The sequence below is a fragment of the Herpailurus yagouaroundi genome, unplaced genomic scaffold (genome assembly GCF_014898765.1).
Source record: "Herpailurus yagouaroundi ecotype Mexico unplaced genomic scaffold, PumYag 192, whole genome shotgun sequence".
Taxonomy (NCBI): Eukaryota; Metazoa; Chordata; class Mammalia; order Carnivora; family Felidae; genus Herpailurus; species Herpailurus yagouaroundi.
In genome coordinates, this window is record NW_024412423.1 from 25,815,496 (window position 1) to 25,833,472 (window position 17,977).

General features: G+C 38.7%; 2 protein-coding genes across 5 annotated transcripts in view; one reads left to right on the forward strand and one right to left on the reverse strand.

The window, feature by feature from the left end:
* Positions 1–8,851: 8,851 nt before the first annotated feature.
* LOC121010869 (uncharacterized) lies at positions 8,852–10,758 on the reverse strand. The gene is made up of 4 exons (XM_040444736.1): positions 10,650–10,758; positions 10,061–10,251; positions 9,418–9,866; positions 8,852–9,208 (listed from the first exon to the last, which is right to left on the reverse strand). The coding sequence occupies exons 1-4, from the start codon at positions 10,756–10,758 to the stop codon at positions 9,175–9,177; spliced, it is 783 nt and encodes a 260-aa protein (XP_040300670.1). The 3' UTR covers positions 8,852–9,174.
* MATR3 (matrin 3) overlaps positions 9,589–17,977 on the forward strand; it is a 28,810-nt gene continuing 20,421 nt past the window's right edge. Inside the window, exons 1-2 of one of the 4 annotated variants that reach the window (XM_040444613.1) lie at positions 9,612–9,716; positions 15,445–15,520. The gene's annotated coding sequence lies outside the window, so the exon portion shown is untranslated. Of the gene's footprint in view, positions 9,717–15,444; positions 15,521–15,544; positions 15,568–17,977 lie in introns of those variants that run through there. The other 3 variants (XM_040444612.1, XM_040444615.1, XM_040444614.1) reach the window with 3 other exon arrangements.

Sequence of the window (17,977 nt, forward strand, 5' to 3'; positions counted from 1 at the left end):
GGCACCTGGGTGTCTCAGTCAGTTAAGCGTCTGACTCTTGATTTGGGCTCAGGTCATGATCTCACAGTTCATGGGATCAAGCCCTGCTTGGGATTGTGTCCCTCTCAAACTTTAAAAAAAAATCCCCCCCCATCAAAAATACAAAAAAAAAAAAAAAAAATCAGGGCACCTGGGTGGCTCAGTCGGTTAAGCATCTGACTTTGGCTCAGGTCATGATCTCATGCTTCATGGTTCTAGCCCTGCATCTCACTCTATGCTGACAGCCTGGAGCCTCTTTGGATTCTGTGTCTCCTCTCTCCACCCCTCTCTTGCTCAAGCTCTGTCTCTCTAAAAAATAAAATAAGATTTAAAAAAATTTTTTAAATACAAAAAAATTAAAATATAGAACATTAAGTAAATAGATAAATAAGTTAATTAATTTTAAAAATCTGGGATCACAAGTTCCTGTGAGCATACAGATTGCCTTCCTGACCACTGTAAGTCTACCCAGGTGCAGAGAGGGGGTCCCTTTGTTGCTACTTGAAGGATAATTCATTGAAGTCAGTGACTGTATTCAATACCCCAGGAGGTTTCAGTGGCTTAATCATGCCCATTAAAGTAATATAATGGGATTTCCTAGTTGATGAGTGAAGTTAATTAGTCACCTACTACTCCCTGTTGAGTTGATTTTTTTTTTTTTTTAATTTCCTGGTAAGGAAAGAAAAGATGAAGTAAAACATTTCAAAGGACCTTTTTAACCCTGAGCTGCCACCTCTTGTCATAGGAAGCAGTAGACACAGTGTCCCTCTTCATTGCTCTGCTTCAGTTTCAAGCCTCAGACCTGTACCATATCAAGAGGAAAAACTAAAGCAGGATGGGTAGGGGGCTGAAAGTATTGAGTGCCATTCCTGGTGCCTATCAATAATTTACTTCCTTTCCTTCAGGGTTGAAATTGCTGTCAACAGACTTTTGAATTAAAATTTTGGATCACCTCTCAAAATTTTAATCAGGAAAATAAAACCCTGGAGAAATAAATTCTGCAGGCCCCAAAGAAACATAAAAATGTGGATCATTGCCTAGGAATTCACACAAAAGAAAACAATTGGGGAAGAGCAACTAATTAAGTACTTAAAAGAAGGACAATGACTTCTTGAATCTTGTTGCTTAATTAGGGTTTTATGAACAGCTCCAGTTAATGGACCTGTCAATATTCTCTTGGAAAACAATTTCACTGAATTAACAAATCAACGGTAATACTTAGAATGTCTGCTTAACAATTCTCTTTACTGCTATTTAGAAGGCCTGTTACTTTGGCCCTCCTGTACTCCAATAAAGGGCCTTTAGAATATGAGAACATTCTGTACTCCTTGTTAAGGGTGACTTTACTACTACCTCAAAAAAGGCTGATAAAATGGACCTTAAAATAGATTATAGAATAGTTGTAGATTTACAGGAAAGTTGTAAACATAGTACAAAGAATTCCCATGTATTCCACAACCCAGTTTCCTTTCATAAGAACATTTTACATTAGTATAGACATTTGTTACAATTAATGGGCTAATATGAATATGTTATTAACTAAAGTCCATACTTGCAGATTTCCTTAGGTTTTACTTAAATGTCTTTTGTCTGTTCTAGAATCCCATTGAGGATATTACATTTAGTTCTTATATCTCCTTAGGCTCATTTTATTTTTATTTTTAATATTTTAATGTTTATTTATTTTTGAGAGAGAGCATGAGCAGGGAAGGGAATGCTCTAGTTCTCAGATGATTTGATTACCCTATGAGCTCACAGCAAAGGATGGGAATTTTTATCAGATGCCTGTAGAAGGGAGTAGCCAAGCCCAGACAGGCCCTAGAATCATAATGGGTTAGAGTGTGGAGATGCCCTCAAGGCATAAAGCCTCTGAGTTATAATCTGGAAAACTTAAGTCCTACCTTCTACTACCTCTACACTCCTGGCACTCTGTCCTTTTCTACACTAGGGTTCCATTTCTTGCCCCTGTATAATAGGACCTAATCATGATCTATTCCTCCAAGGAATCTTTATATTTAGTTTCTCAGATCCCTAACTTCTTTCTTCTGTAATCTCCAGGGCTGAGTTAGAGGAAGAGAATGACATATGCTAATCACACATCTTGTCAGAAGACTATTTAACCCACCCTTTTTATGAGTTTAGAGGCTTTATTAACTGAACTCCTAGACACTGGGGATAACCGATGAACAAGACTTAGTCCCTGCTTACCTTAACATGGCCTATCAGGGCATACACAGTCTAGCCCTTACCCCTCTTATCTTCATGTTTACCACCCTCAGATTCCCTTCAGGCCACACTGATTTCTTTCAGTCCTTGATAAGCCTTTTGCTACTAGGTCTCTATGCTTGGTATTTCCCCTTCTGGTTCCATCTTTTTTTCCACTTTGTCTCCTTTGAGATCTCAGCTCATATCATGTGTAGAGAAGCCACCTTCCCTGGGTATCTGAGTAACCATTACATGTGTCATTGCACCTGGCCTACCACAGAGCTAGACAGTCAGATGCCATGTGTCCTTTGAAAGGTATTATTCACACCAGCTTCTGTGGGTTTACATAATTCCCATAGAGCCAAGCAGCCTCAATTGTACTGACAACTAAGGACCTTCAGCTAGCTGATAAATACTACCTATGCGTCAAAATGTATCTAAAATATAGTAATGCTATAGGCCTATCTATCCTGCTTTTCAATAATTTGCCAGTAATTGAGAGTATGGACAGCACTGGTTTTATTCTTTAATAGTTTGAAACAAAAATACCATGAAAACAAAGATGTCCAATTTCCGAAGCATTTTCTAGTGGACTCTGAAGATGTAACCTACTGCACAACTATTTAAAACTCAATTAAATTTCAGGGGCGCCTGGGTGGCTCAGTCAGTTGAGCATCCTACCTCGGCTCAGGTCATGATCTCACGGTCCGTGAGTTTGAGCCCTGCGTCAGGCTCTGGGCTGACAGCTCGGAGCCTGGAGCCTGCTTCAGATTTTGTCTCCCTCTCTCTGACCCTCCCCCGTTCATGCTCTGTCTCAAAAATAAAACATTAAAAAAAAATTTTAACTAAATTAAATTTCAAAAAGTATTGAATGAAAATAATGGATTTGCAGAGGATTTGTTCCAATTTGAAACATGCGTTAACTGAAATATATGTGTCGCCTTTTGTTACTTTTTTTGGTAATCTATAAATGTCTTCATAATTAAAGTGTGTGAAACAGCTTTGTGTGTAAATTATAACTAGAAGAACTTCTCTTACTAGCAATCCTTACACTAACAAGTAGGTGCCAGCTTAAAACTTATGTTATGACCAGACTTAAATGGATAATTTTAACAAGTGTACTCTGGGGTTTTATAAAAATAAATAACCTTTGAATCTATGGTTTTGTCATTTTAGGATATTCATGTAAATATACTGCGGCACATGTGGTGCTCTACAACGACAACATTGCATGTTGATCATGTGCCAGAATTGCTAAACTCATTCTACATATCTGAATCCTCTCAACAGCCCTACAAGGTAGTGCTGTTACTTGCCCAAGGTCACACAGTGGGTCCAGGAACTACTGTGTTCAATTAATCTGGCTCAGAAACTGGTATTTGATTTGGAACTTTTTTTTTTTTTAATTTTTTTTTTCAACGTTTTTTTAATTTATTTTTGGGACAGAGAGAGACAGAGCATGAACGGGGGAGGGGCAGAGAGAGAGGGAGACACAGAATCGGAAACAGGCTCCAGGCTCTGAGCCATCAGCCCAGAGCCTGACGCGGGGCTCGAACTCACGGACCGTGAGATCGTGACCTGGCTGAAGTCGGACGCTTAACCGACTGCGCCACCCAGGCGCCCCTGATTTGGAACTTTCAAGTATGGTGCCCCCAGGTCTTCCCAACTAATTCTAATAATTGCTTGCTTTCTTTAGTCATCAACCTCACTCAGACTAACGAATAATGTCTTGCAGGGACTACTGAAATGGCTGTTTCCATCTGGTTTCTTAAAACTATTTCAAGTGCCAAATACCTTCTTTCAGGCTATCAGCATCTTGGCCACTGTTGCTGAAGCTTGAGCTTCCTTTTGCTCCTGACGTTTAAAGAACAAATACAGCCAAACCCATTAGCCTGTTTTTAGCCCCCATCTATTTCATTCTGTCATATCACCTGTGAATCTCCTAGATTTTTTAAAATGTCCCTCTCTGGGTGCCTGGATGGCTCAGTCGGTTAAGCATCCGACTTTGGCCCAGGTCATGATCTCATGGTTGCTGGGTTTGAGCCCTTCATTGGGCTCTGCACTGACAGTGCAGAGCCTGCCTAGGAGTCTCTCTCTGCCCCTGCCCTACTCTCTCTCTCTCAAAATAAATAAACTTAAAATGTTCCTTTGGAAGGCCTTAATGGGTCACACATTCCCACACACAGGTTTGCCCTTTGATAGAATTTCTTACATTTTTATTAAAATTATTCAGTGCTAGCACTACTAAACTGTAGGTTCAGTGAGGGTCAAAATAAGGATATCAAGACCTTTAAAAATTCCTCAAAGGGTTACTTTTTTATTTATTTATTTAAAGTGAGAGAAAGAATCCCAGGCAGACTCCGCACTGTCAGTGCAGAGCCCACTGTGGAGCTGGAACTCCTGAACCGTGAGATCATGACCTAAGCCAAACCCAAGTTGGACACTTAATGGACTCAGCCACCCAGGCACCCCAAAGATTGACTTTTTTAAAGGATGGGATTCAAGTTGGGTTCTCATTTTAGTTATGCATATATAGTAGTATACTTGCTAAATACTTGCATAAAGACTTTATAGATAAATATAAACAAATTATTACATGCAGGAAAGTCATTCCTAGATTATTTCAAGAATAATCTCCCGGGGCACCTGGGTGGCTCTGTCGGTTGGGCCACCGACTTCGGCTCAGGTCATGATCTCACAGTTCATGGGTTCAAGCCCCACGTCGGGCTCTGTGCTGACAGCCCGGAGCCTGGAGCCTGCTTCAGATTCTGTGTCTCCCCTCTCTCTACCCCTCCCCTGCTCATGCTCTGTCTCTCAGTAATGAATAAACGTTTTAAAAAAATAAAAAAAAAAAAAAAGAATAATCTCCCTACATGCTAAAACCCCATTTGCTAAAATTGGTGAGGGTCAACATTCCTAACCTGTTAAAAGTATCTTACTCTAAATGGCTGTGCGATGCTTAACGAGGAACTCTAGAAGTGATCTTATTAAAAAAAGAAACCAGCTTTGTTCAAAATTACTATCAGAAGTAACTAGCATGAGAAAATTATGAATGGGGAAAGAAGTAAAATAAAAAAATCACTTGTATATGAGGGGCGCATGGGTGGCTCAGTCAATTATGTGTAATACTGACAAGACCTTAAATGTAAATCCTGTGTTCAAGAAAGTTCAACATAAAGATAAATCTCCTAAAGAAAACTAAGTTTATAAAAATTCCACTGTAACAGGATGGAAAAGTAAGAATAACCATAACTATTGTTAAAACTTAGTAATAAAGTTTAACTAGCCCTATCAGATGTTAAAATGTTACAAAAAGAGTAAAACAGTGATACTGGCACTTGGATTACTCAATGAATAGAACCAGATAAAAGGAAGTCCAGAAATAGACTCTGAAACAAATTAAATTTAGAAAGTAAAATAAGAAAGCACAATTTCTCCTTTATATAATTGCAAACTGTAGTGATTTTGCCTTCTAAATTAAAAACCATGAGGAGTACTTAAAAGGAACAATGTGACTATTTTTAAAATTCTAGGGGCACCTGGGTGGCTCAGTAGGTTAAGTGTCCGACTTCAGCTCAGGTCATGATCTCGCAGTCCGTGAGTTCGAGCCCTGGGTCGGGCTCTGGGCTGATGGCTCAGAGCCTGGAGCCTGCTTCCGATTCTGTGTCTCCCTCTCTCTCTGCCCCTCCCCCGTTTGTGCTCTGTCTCTCTCTGTCTCAAAAATAAATAAACGTCAAAAAAAAATTTTCTTTTAAATAAAATTCTATATATACGGGCAATTTGCTGACTTATTTAGTAGAGCAGGTGACTCTTGATCTCAGGGTCATGAGTTCAACTGCCAGGTTGGCAAAGAGATTGCTTTTATAAAAAGTAAAGGGGCACCTGGATGGCTCAGTCCAGTTAAGTGACTTTTGGCTCAGGTTATGATCTCACTGTTTTTGAGGTGTCTTGATCTCTCTGTCCCTCCCCCACTCATACACTGTCTCTGTCTCTCTTCCTCAAATATAAACACGCATTAAAATTTTCTTAAAAAGTCACTTCTGTATTCTATTGGTCAAAGCTGTTTCTATTTACAGTGCCCTTCCAAATGCAGATAGAGGTGAAATTGATTCCATTATTATAAGAAGAATGGCAAAGAATTTGTGGCCATCTTTGATAGCAAGCATATATATATATACACACACATTTATATATATATATATATGTGTATATATGAACGTACACACACTCATATTCACATATGTGTATATATATGAATGTGCATACACAAAAAAAATGTTTCTTAATAGAAAATCCTTAGAATACACAAGAGATGGTTGATAGGTGGATTGCCTTTATGTTAGGGGAACAAGTTGGGGAAAACTGTTCTCTGAAACTTATTACATGTATACCTATTCAAAAATTCCTTCTTAACCCCCCTCTTGCTGCCCCTCCAAGTAGACTACAGCTCTGCTGAAGGCAGTACCATATAATGCTCAGAAGCTCTGGGTTTGGACTTATATAGAACTGGGTTCAAATCCTGCTTTTTGTTGCTATTTAGCTGCATCATGTGCAAGTGTTTTAATCTTAGTAAAACAAGAATAATGGTACCTTACTCTCAAAATTATGGTAATTATAAGGTATTATAAGCTGCTTAGTGATTATGTGGCATCAAAATGTATGTCCTCAGTATGTCTCCTAGTCAAAACTGAAAGGTCTTCATTATCAGCTCAAATCCAGGCTCTTTCCTGGTATTAAAGTCATGTAACATAGTTGTACCAAGCTTGTCACTTAGACCTTTCAAGGTCTTAGCAGAAATTCTTGCTTTTGCCTCATTATTTACCACACCTGGTGCACACCTCACCCACTCCCAAGTTACCCAAACCAATATAGAGCTCTTGGTCCATCTCTACTCACAGCCAGGCCTACCTTGAGGCCAGATTCCTTGTCCAATCTCCATCAAACTACGATCCTCAAAAGGTAGGCAATTTGTCGTTGAATCCACATCCTTGTACTATGTCCTTCATGAAACAGGCATATGATAAGCTGAAACCTTGTATTAACTTTGGTTTCCAATGTGTCTTTGCTGGTGAGCCAGTAAGCAGATCCTCAATAAATAATTATTCAATGAAAAAGTTTGATTTTTCTTTGTATGATCACCAGATGGCATTACAGCCTTATACAAAAGCATGGGTAAGTGTGTATCTTAGTGCTAACATGCATTCATGTTTCTCCATGAGGAGCAGAGCCTCTTGTTCCATCTAAGAGCTGGAAACAACAAAGGGGAGTCTTAGCCTTTGTTGGAATCAAAGGCTCACCAATTAGAAAGCAGATGTGGTTTTGAATGGAAGGAAGATACAATATTCACTGAAGAATTTGGATCCCCCAAAATTTCATTCCAGAGCTAACTAGTAGGCTTAAACATTACTTACTCAGTTGTTTATTTATACATCATACATGGAGATGTGGGATTATAGTTCCACTCTTCATGGCTATTTAAAAGTTTCTCTTGTTTGACTCTAGCCCTCAGACATAACTTAGTCACAAAATTGAAGTCACCTAACTATAATTCCCAAGTCTTCAACCAAATCTAATGAAAACTCCACACCATCCTCTCTGCCTCTTGTTAAAATAAAAACATACCTCCTTTTATCTGGATCCTTTTCTTTTAGGAGTGTCCATTATGAACTGTCCCTTGTCTAACCTCTTTTTTCAACCAAACCTTTCCTAAAATACCCTTTCTGTCAACATTTTTTTAATGGTTAACTTTGTTTATTTTGAGAAAGCAAGTGTGAGTGGGAGAGGGGTGGAGCCTGATTTCACAAACTGTTAGATCACGATCTGAGTGGAAATCAGGAGTCGGACACTTAATTGACTCAGCCACGCAGGCAGCTCTGTTCTGCCGTCATTTTAATTGTGCTCAAAACTCTCATAGGAAAACAAAAAATTCAACCCTGCTTTCTCCAGTCTCTTCATAGCCAAACCTTTTCTGCACTGGGTAATTTCCAGCTTCCTGTTTCAATACATTAAGTACCTACAGTCTGACTTTCTCTCACTGGAAGCAAGTCCATAATGTTAAGAATGATGTTCACGTTGCTAAATTTTTTGTTGGATGCTTTTAGTCCTAGTCTTCCCTATTGATAGCATTTCACCCTGTTGATGACTTGGTCCTTTAAGTATTTTGGCTGTTAAGGCAGTAAAATTTGTGTGCCTTCCTACTCTTCCCAAACCTTTCTGCTTCCCCCCCACCTCTGTGTTGACTTGGGTCTCCTTTGCCATGCAGCTCTACCTGGTTAGTTTCTCAAGGTCCTAAGGCCTCTTTTTTCACTGGGCTATCCAGCTTATCTTTCAAATATCATTGCTTCATTTATACCATTTACTCAAGTGTGCCAGTAACCCACACTTTTTCCTCCATGAGCTCAAGACCCATAAATGCCACTCCTTTAAAATTGATGCCAAACATCTTAAGCCTGCCCTCCTGGTACTCTTCCAGAGCCAGTTAATTGCACTGCTAACCATACAGTTGTCATTCATCCACGACCCTTCCGTCCCTCAACTTCCATATTCAGTCAAATGGACAAGAGTTGAGTTCTGGCCTAAACTACTCTTCAAATTTCTACTGGTCTCTGGTCTTCATCTTTGCCCTCTCCACTATCTTCACAGAGTACCCTGAATGATTTTTCAAAGATGCGAATCTGATTCAGCATACTGAAGATTTTAAAAATTTGAGTGCTGTTAATTAGTATTTATGTTCACTTATTTACCTCAGCCATCTGGTGACTGCCTGTCCCTCTGCATTTAATTTTGAAAACCCAGGGAATTGGCCCTTAACTCCAGCTCTACCTGCAATTTCTCAGTCTTAGCTCAGGATTTTCACATATACAATTCGGGAACCTCCATCAGCCTCAGGATTGTTTTACCTTCAGTCAAATTCGAAGTGGCGGCGGCGGTATTTTCGATGGGCTGGGTTCGCTATCTTCCGCCTCGATGACGCTCCACGGAATTACTGAGATTAAAAACAACGAAAATGGTATGGGTACCCTCGCCTGGCGCTTGCTGCCACTCGTCGGCAAATACGGAGGAAAATAATCAGAAGAGTAATCAGGTCTAACTAGTCACTCCTGCGACTCGCTTCTAACACATACCCTTATTTAAATTTTGCATCATGCAGTTCAAGGGTTAGGGGAAAGCCTTTTTGGGAAATGGGACTCGAACCTGTAAACAGGTTCTCTATCCATTTCCCGCCACAGGCGGGCTACAGGATTAGAGAACAACGACCGCCATCGGCGCGAGCAGTATACGGTCACTGAGTAGGAGGAGGGGCCTGGCGCGCGCAGAAACGGGACTTGAGAGGGGGTGGGGTGGGGGAGAACTCTCTCGCGAGAGCGGGTTTGTTCTTGCAGCCGCTCCTGCCACCTCTTACCCTCGCCGTTGCTGCGGGGAATTGTGGGAGCCTCCGCGTCCCGCTCGCTAGGAGAGAGGTATCTCTCCTTTTCCCTCTCCCTTTCCTTAAGGTAGGCGTGAAGCGGGTAAGAATCGGGGTGGGGTGGCCGGGGGCTCTCCGCGTCCGCCGGGAGGAGGCAGCGACGGCGACAGGGGCCGTGGGGAGCCGGCGGCGCGCCTTTCTTGCTCGCTCCCGCTCGCCCGCTCTGCCTCCCTCCTCGCTGCGTATGTGAGCCGCCTGATCGGCGGCCGCCATGTTAGGAGCGCAGTGGCGGCGCAACCAGCCTCCTCGGGCGGCGGAGGTGAGCGGTCTCTGGGGGAGACACGCGGCCAGCCAAGGGCCGGGGGTGCGGCGGGAGAGTCAGGGGGCGCAAAGGGCAGCAGATCGACCGAGCTTCCCGCGTCCTAGGCTTGCTGTGGGCGGGGGCGGGACGACGAGCCCGTTACACGCGGACTGCAGCGCTAAGGCGAAGGGAGGAGCGCTCGAGGCCTGAGGGACTGACTGTCCACTGGGGGCCTGCCGTTTGGGGAGAATAGTTAAAGCAGAGAAGTCTTGGAATAGGGCCAGCCCCAGATAGGTGTCTGTTTTGTTTTTCCTGTTTGCCCCTAAAAATGTGCCGCAAAATGGAGGATTTCGCAGACTCTGAAAAGCTTAGTCGTTTGAGGAGCGTTTCTTTATTCTCTTGGTTCACGGCCTTCCCTGTGCTCTTCGCCCATCGCTTCATAGCGCCCTCTAAGACTCCCCTGTCCCCCGCCCACACACATGCGCGCGGGATTTTAGCTGGACCTCAGAAACAATTCCTCCCCACCCCCATCGCGTAAAAATGGCCGAAAAATGAAACGTTAACGCTTGTTTTTCGTATTGCGTCGTGGAGAAAGCCTCCTGCAGTAGGCTGCGAGCCAAGATACTTCTTCTTGTTTAGAGAGTCACCTAATATTTCTTTTCTCTTTATTAAAATATTATCAGTCTGCGTTCATCTAGAGAGGATCGTATGTTGTGGGACCTTCCGGTTTCCAGACAAAGGGTTTGGAGTACCGTGGTGTAGGCTCATCGTTGTTCTTTTCATTGCTAGCTTTGTACCTTGTTCGGTGTTTTACAGGGACTTTTCCCATGTGCCATGGAATAATTCTAAATGTTTTTCCTGCTCTGTGGCCCTATTCTGTGGAATATTCCTGTTGGATCAGTTACAGTTTTCTAGCCAGATATTTCTAGAACGTTTATGGCGATTCCGAAATTTCTAGTCTTCAAGCGCGCTGGAATAATGTGAGAATCGTTGATTCCCAGGTCTTAGTCATGAGATTTTGTCTTGATGATGCGTTCTGTGTGGTGACTAGAGCTTGGTTTAAAATTTTTAAGAAGTCGATAAAAGACAGTTTTTCTTCCAGTTAAATTGAAACAGTTGTACTCGGCGGGAAAATTTCTATTTTAGACTATTTAAATAAAGGTTGAAAATATCATTTGGAAAAGTCAATGGCTCAGTCATATGCGCGGTCTGTCGTCATAATTTTTCAACGGTAATACTGTCAGAAATGAAAGTACAGATAGATTTTGTTGTTGTTGTTGTTACATAAACTCTGTATTCCTTCTGCACTTAACCTGAATCTTTTTGCAAAGTTGAAATTGAACACAATTGAAGTACTAAATGATTGTTGTGCTTGGTTATGTAAGATTAGGAAGAGATCTTTAGCCAGATGCTGTTTGTGGTGAAGTGCTTTAAATTTACATTTCTGCCCTTGAACTTAACATTTATGTGGTTATAACATTAACGTGTGTTTTACCCAGAGAGGAAATTTTCCCTTTATCTTCACATAACTCCCTTCTCAGCTATATGTAAGTGAAGTTGCCTTTACATAGCCTTTTGAACTAATTGGAAAGGATTTAACCACTCTTGACCTGATGACTATGTACGTTAAAGGAGCCTTTAAACATACTCATTTTATTAACACTTTTAGGGAAGCATAAAGGCTAAGTAATAATACAAGTCTGCTAATGATAGGCAAACAAATTTTAACAACTGAGGAATGTAAGTAAATGGTCTTACATGACTTCAGAAATAAAATGTAATTCAAATCTTTAATTTTATGAGAGAAGATTAAAGCCCAAGGAGGTGGTGGTAATAATAGTCAAATGGGCAGTGCTGTAGGTTTATTCTAGAACACTTGCATCTTGATTGGATATGTGATTCAGACTCACCTTATAATAAATAGGCTTGAAAATGGAAGGGCTACAAATGTCCATTGATGGATGAATGGATAAAGATGTGGTGTGTGTGTTTGTGTGTGTATATATACACACACACACATACACAATGGAGTATTACTTAGCAATCAAAAAGAATGAAATCTTGCCATTCGCAACTATGTGAATGAAACTAGAGGGTATTAGGTTAAGCGAAATTAGACAAATACATGACTTCACTCATATGAGGACTTTAAGATACAAAACAGGTAAGATACAAAACAGATGAACATAAGGGAAGGGAAGCAAAAATAATATAAAAACAGGGAAGGGGACAAAAACATAAAGACTCTTAAATATGGAGAACAAACAGAGGGTTACTGGAGGGGATGGGAGGGGGGCTAAATTGGTAAGGGGCATTAAGGAATCTACTCCTGAAATCAGTTGCACTACATGCTAATTTGGATGTAAATTTAAAAAATTAAGAAAAATTAAAAATAAACTTAAAAAAGTGGAAGGGCTATACTTACAGGAATTTATTCTAAGAGAATAGTATGTAAAAGATTTGTGCACATATAGAGCGCCTGAGTGACTGTCGGTTAAGCGTCTTACTTCGGCTCAGGTCGTGGTCTTGTGGTTCGTGAGTTCGAGCCCCGTATTGGGCTCTGTGCTGACCTGCTTGAGATTCTGTGTTTCCCTCTGTTATCTGACCCTCCTCCGCTTGCTCACTCTCTTTCTCAAAAATAAACAAAAAATTTTTTTAAAGATTTGTGCTCATAAATGTTAATCTATGCTATTAAGCTTACTAAAACTCTGAAAGATTCAACACTTAGAGATCTGCTAATTACAGTGTGGCCATCAGATGGAAATCTATATAGTTTTTTAAAAGAATGTTTTAGCAAGAGTAATCATGGGAAAATGAATATAATATTACTTGGAAAGAAAATCAAAATTTTGGTGGTCCCCAAAATACTTTTTTTTGGTTGTTTCTTAAAGGAATTTAGGAATAAACATAAAAATAGAGATGTACCAAAATGTGTGAGTTCTGGATGTTGGTGTTAGCTTTATGGGTGATTTATATTTCCTTCAATTTGTTTTTCTGAAGTTTCCACAAGAAATTACACATATTTTTATATGGGGAGGGTGGTGAAACTTTTTTATACATGGTAGACTGCTTAAAAGACCAATACTTTGTGTTTTGTTTTTTTAGGACCTCGTGTATTTTTGAGGGGATTTAAGATAAAAGTGAGCCAGCTTCTTGAAGTCTGAAGTGCAGAGTATTCAAAAGTGACAAAAAGTGGTGTTTATTCTGTAACATACTCTGGTTATTATGTGTAGACAAATGGGGGAATCTTAAGGCATCCTTATGTAAGAATATTGAATTTACCTTTATAGAAACTAATGGTAATTAGGTTACAATGTGAAGTGCAGCCATTAAACTATTTTAAGAATGATCAAAACCAAAGAATTGGGTAATGGTTTCTTAGATATTACTCTTAGTACATTTTTCAGTTAAAGATACTTTTTAAAAATATGTATATACTTTTTTTTAAATGCATACTTTTTTTTAGAGTTGCATTAAAACTGTCCTACACTTGGGGCAACAGGTTCTGAGTGGACTTGACTTTGGGATGGACAGTACTGAGTTTGTTGAGGGTGGAGTGGAAGGGTTGTAGATAGTACAGATTTGCAAGTTTCTTCATACATATATATACACACACATGGTTATTCCACGGATAACATTGCAAAGAAACAAAGCTCTGTAATTTATAATTCTTACCTATATATCAGGCCTTGTTGGATCATTAAAATTAAGAGTTCTGAAATTCGTGATTTAAAAATAAAAGTTTACACGTAGAAAATCTTAGTGGATCATTAAAACTAGAACAGAGAGAAAAGCCAATGGTTTGAGAGAATTGTAGGGATGTGGCCTTTAAAAGATACTTATAAGTGGTTTTTAAAGTTCTCTAGTTTTTGACTCACTGTAGCATGTATCTATTATAAGCATAAATATAAACTTAAAGTACAATAGGAGTTGTATGATAAACTGCTATGTTATCTTTCCTGGCTTAAATACAATTACTGTGGCAGATCTGAGTAGATTGCCTTTGATGTGATGCAGCTTCCTTATTATTTCCAGCTGTCTATCTTTGATGTTCTGTGCATATATAAGGCTCAAGACTTGGAAATTAAAATTTATATGAAGTAGCAATGAAATCTTAAGTTTAATTTTTTTTTAATTTAAATTTAATTTAATTAAAATTTTTGTTTTAGGGGCACCTAAGTGTCCGTTAAGTGTCCAACTTCTCAGATCATGATCTCCTAGTACGTGGGTTCGAGTGCAATATTGGGCTCTCCGCTTGTCAACGTGGCAGCCCGCTTTACATCCTGTCTCCCTCTCTCTCTATGCCCCTCAAAAGTAAACATTAAAAAAAATTAAAATTGTTTTAAGTTAAAGAGGAGGACTGAGGCTTTTCAGTAAGGTTATGGCAGGAGAGGTGTAAGGCCTTCGTTTTGAAGGATGACAGGATAATTTAAAGGTAGATTGGCATTAGAGAATGAAGGAGGAAGAGGAGGTTTAATTTGTTCACTTCCTCTAGCATCTGGTTCTTTTCTTCAGTGTTGTTTAGGTGACTACCAGTCTTTAAATCTGGTGTCATTTAAAGTTAACATCTGATTCAGTAGCAAAATTCAAACATTAATTCAAATCCAGCTTTGAGTAGAAATGAATGAGACACTAAAGTTGATGTATGAAACGGGGAGTACAGTGTATGTGTAAGGTTTATAAGCTCTTTATTGTCTTTGGGTCAGTGCTTTTGCGTCTGAAGTTTTTCTCATTGGTTGTTAGGATCAGATGATGTTACATCAAAGTAGATGATTATTACGGTGCTAACCATGTGCCAGAAACCATTCTAAGTGTTTTATGTGGACTAATTTATTAAATGTTTACAGCCTTGTGAAATGGGTATTGTTTTCATTCCCATATTACAAATGACAGCAAAACAAATGTTAAGTGACTTGTTCAAAGTCAACTATTTTGTAGTAGGACTTGCATCCAAATCAAGGTATTTGGGCTCCAAAAATCTCTGTATATACCAAATCAAAGAGTTGAACAAATGTTTGTGGAAACCAAGAGAATAGAACATGAAGAGTGGAAGGAAAAATCTTAAGAGTGCGCAATGGCAGCTTGAAAAAACCACTCGTTTTGCTTTCTCTTTTTCTTAAAGTTTGTTTTGAGAGTACAAGCCAGGAAGGGGCACAGAGAGAGAGTCCCAAGCAGGCCCTTCAATGTCAGCACTGAGCCTTACGTGGTAGGTCGATCTCGGGAACTGTGAGATATGACCTGTGCTGAAATCAAGAGTTGACGCTTAACCAACTGAACCACCCAGGGGCCCCTCATTTTGCATTTAAGTAGAGAAGTAATCTAAGCTAGTGTCAAAATCAAATTGAATCCAAAATGGTAGGTAAATGGAATAACTTTCTATCCTGTATTGCTTTAATCTGAAAATGTTTAATGTGTGATTGAAAGTTGCTAAGAAAAAAATTTTAAGTCTAGGAAGAAGAAAAATACTCTAACCCTGAATAGGAATCCCTCCTGATTAACATGTTTTCTATTTTAGCAGCTGAAGGCACTTTGCAACAAACACTTTTATCATTAGCCTAAGGATCAAGAAGTGGGCTAGAAGTTGAATCCAGGTCTGTAAAATGGATTAAGAATGATAATCATAAAGGATCTTTAAAAGGTTAATACTGGTTTTTCAACCTTCTCAGCACTACATTTTATAATGTTTTGTTTTCCCCTGTTGTATGAGGCAAATGCTGCTTTACACAAAACTGAAATGAATAGAGCTATTACTTTATTTCCTGAGAATTTTACTATTGATTTTATTTTTTAAAAACCTTTAAAAAGTTACTCAAAGGTAAGCCATACTAAAGTGAGATTGTGGCACTGAAGAGCCACAGATTAAAGTATAAGGTTTTAAGTGGTTTAAGCTCTCTATATAAAAGATTGAATGGTTTCTCAGATACTAAAATATATTACTATATATATATTAATTTTAAGTATGTTCTACACCCAGTGTTGGGTTTGAACTCATGACTGTGCCATCAAGAATTCCATGCACTACTGACTGGGGCGGCCAGGTGCCCCTAAAATCCATTTATTTATTTTTATGGTTTGTTTATTTTGAGAGAGGGGGGAAAAACATGAGTCAGGTAGGGGCAGAGACAAGGACGGAAAGAGAATCTCAAACAGGCTCCGCGCTGTCAGCTTGGAGCTTGATATGAGGCTGGAACTCATGAACCATGAGATCATGACCTGAGCCAAAGTCAGACACTTAACTGACTGAGCCACCCAGGTGCCCCCATTTTTTAAAAATCAAACCCTTAAATGAAATACAAATTAGAAAATTTATTAAGAAAGTATATAGAGATGTGAACTAACATTAAAATGAAAATTTACTAACTTTGAAATGGAAACTCTTAGTGAATTATAAGGCCATTATAAAATTAATACGTGAGAAACTTCTAAATATGGAATCATTAACCTAACTCTATACTATAATTGGAAATGAGTCAGGTGCTTGGTTTAAAAATTCTGACCACAGGAATCCATGCTTCTGTGTGATTGATGACAAAAATTAAGCAGCTGTCTTTCCAAATATTGCTTCTTTGAAATTACTAATAGTGAACTATCCCTGCCATCTATCTATTGGTGACATGATTAGGATATTTTTGCTGTGTTGGTAGTGTTGGTTGCTAGGTTAAACGTTATTTGGTGTATTTCACATGAATAATTTAACAAATCACAAGGGTGTTTCCTTCCATAGAAGAAAATTTCTTACATCCCTTTCATGTTTTTAATTCAAAAGGGGAAAAATACTATAAGAAGCTACAGTTTTCTAGCTGTTGCTTATAAGTTTTTATAGGATTAAAGGTTTAAAATAATGCCAGTATAAAGGTTTTCTTTTCCTGAGTATTTCTACAAACTTTTAGGATTACACATGTGTTAAAATTAGTTTTTAAGAAGCGATTATTGCACAGAATTGAGAATATAGCTAAAGTTCCATATGGTAGTAGTTAGATATCTTTAAAAGAGCATTTAAAATTTTTGAATTTAGAAGCTGAAGGCTTTTTTCTATGTTTTAAAGAACTGAAGACCCCTTATGCTCATTTTAGTAACCCTGCAAAATAACCCTCTGAATGAATAATAGGACTAATAAGAAATTGTTATTTTACTTAGGAAATCTAGATGTGGAACAACCATTTAGTTCACCCTGAACTAAAGTAAATCTAATGAAGATGGTTATTCATCGAAGGGGAACAGTTGAATGTTACTAACTGAAACTTCTTAACCATACATACAGCTCTTTGTTCAGATGTTGAACCTGAAGTTAACATTTTTAGTAACATTTACACTTAGATCATGAACTAGGCTTAAACATTCTAGCTTAATTATTTAAATTATTGATTATTTAAATCAGGTTTCCTGATTTTAGGGTAGAGGTACTACCCTTTTTTGGGAGTGAAAGGTTTTTTGCATTGATGGGCATTGAGATTTTAAATGGACATACTGGATTTTGACATCACATTCTAGATTAGTTATCTCAAACTACTTTGAACTTTATTAACCTCTATTGTAGCGTACTATGAAAAGGTCATTTTGTAATTATGGGGAAAAGACAGAACAGTACAATAAGCTAACCTTTAAAAAAAACTTAATTTAGTAAACTTCTCAGTGTTGTGCTGACTTTAGTAGGCAGTAGGTCTTGCTTAAATTTAAATTAGCCTTTTAAAATGAATTGTCTTTTTATTACCACTGACCACAAAGATAGTAAAGGAACTGTTTTCCTAAGTGCTCTTTGAACAGTGCTGTCATGTCTGATTTCTCTCCGTTTCTTTGTTCTAATTTTAAAAAAATAAGAATTTCATTCAAAAGTCTGACTTAAGTCACTTTTCACTTACAATGTCTCATGTCCTTGTGTGGGGCTACATTTAAGTTCAAACTCTGAATCTCAAAAATATTAAGGTTATTCTTACAAGATTACAAGTTGTCATGGGATTTACATTGTTTGTCTTGCTCTTTTTCTGAGTTTTTCTGACATCCATTTTCTGTTTTGTCTTAAGGTTATCTTTTACCTTCTCGTTTCCTTT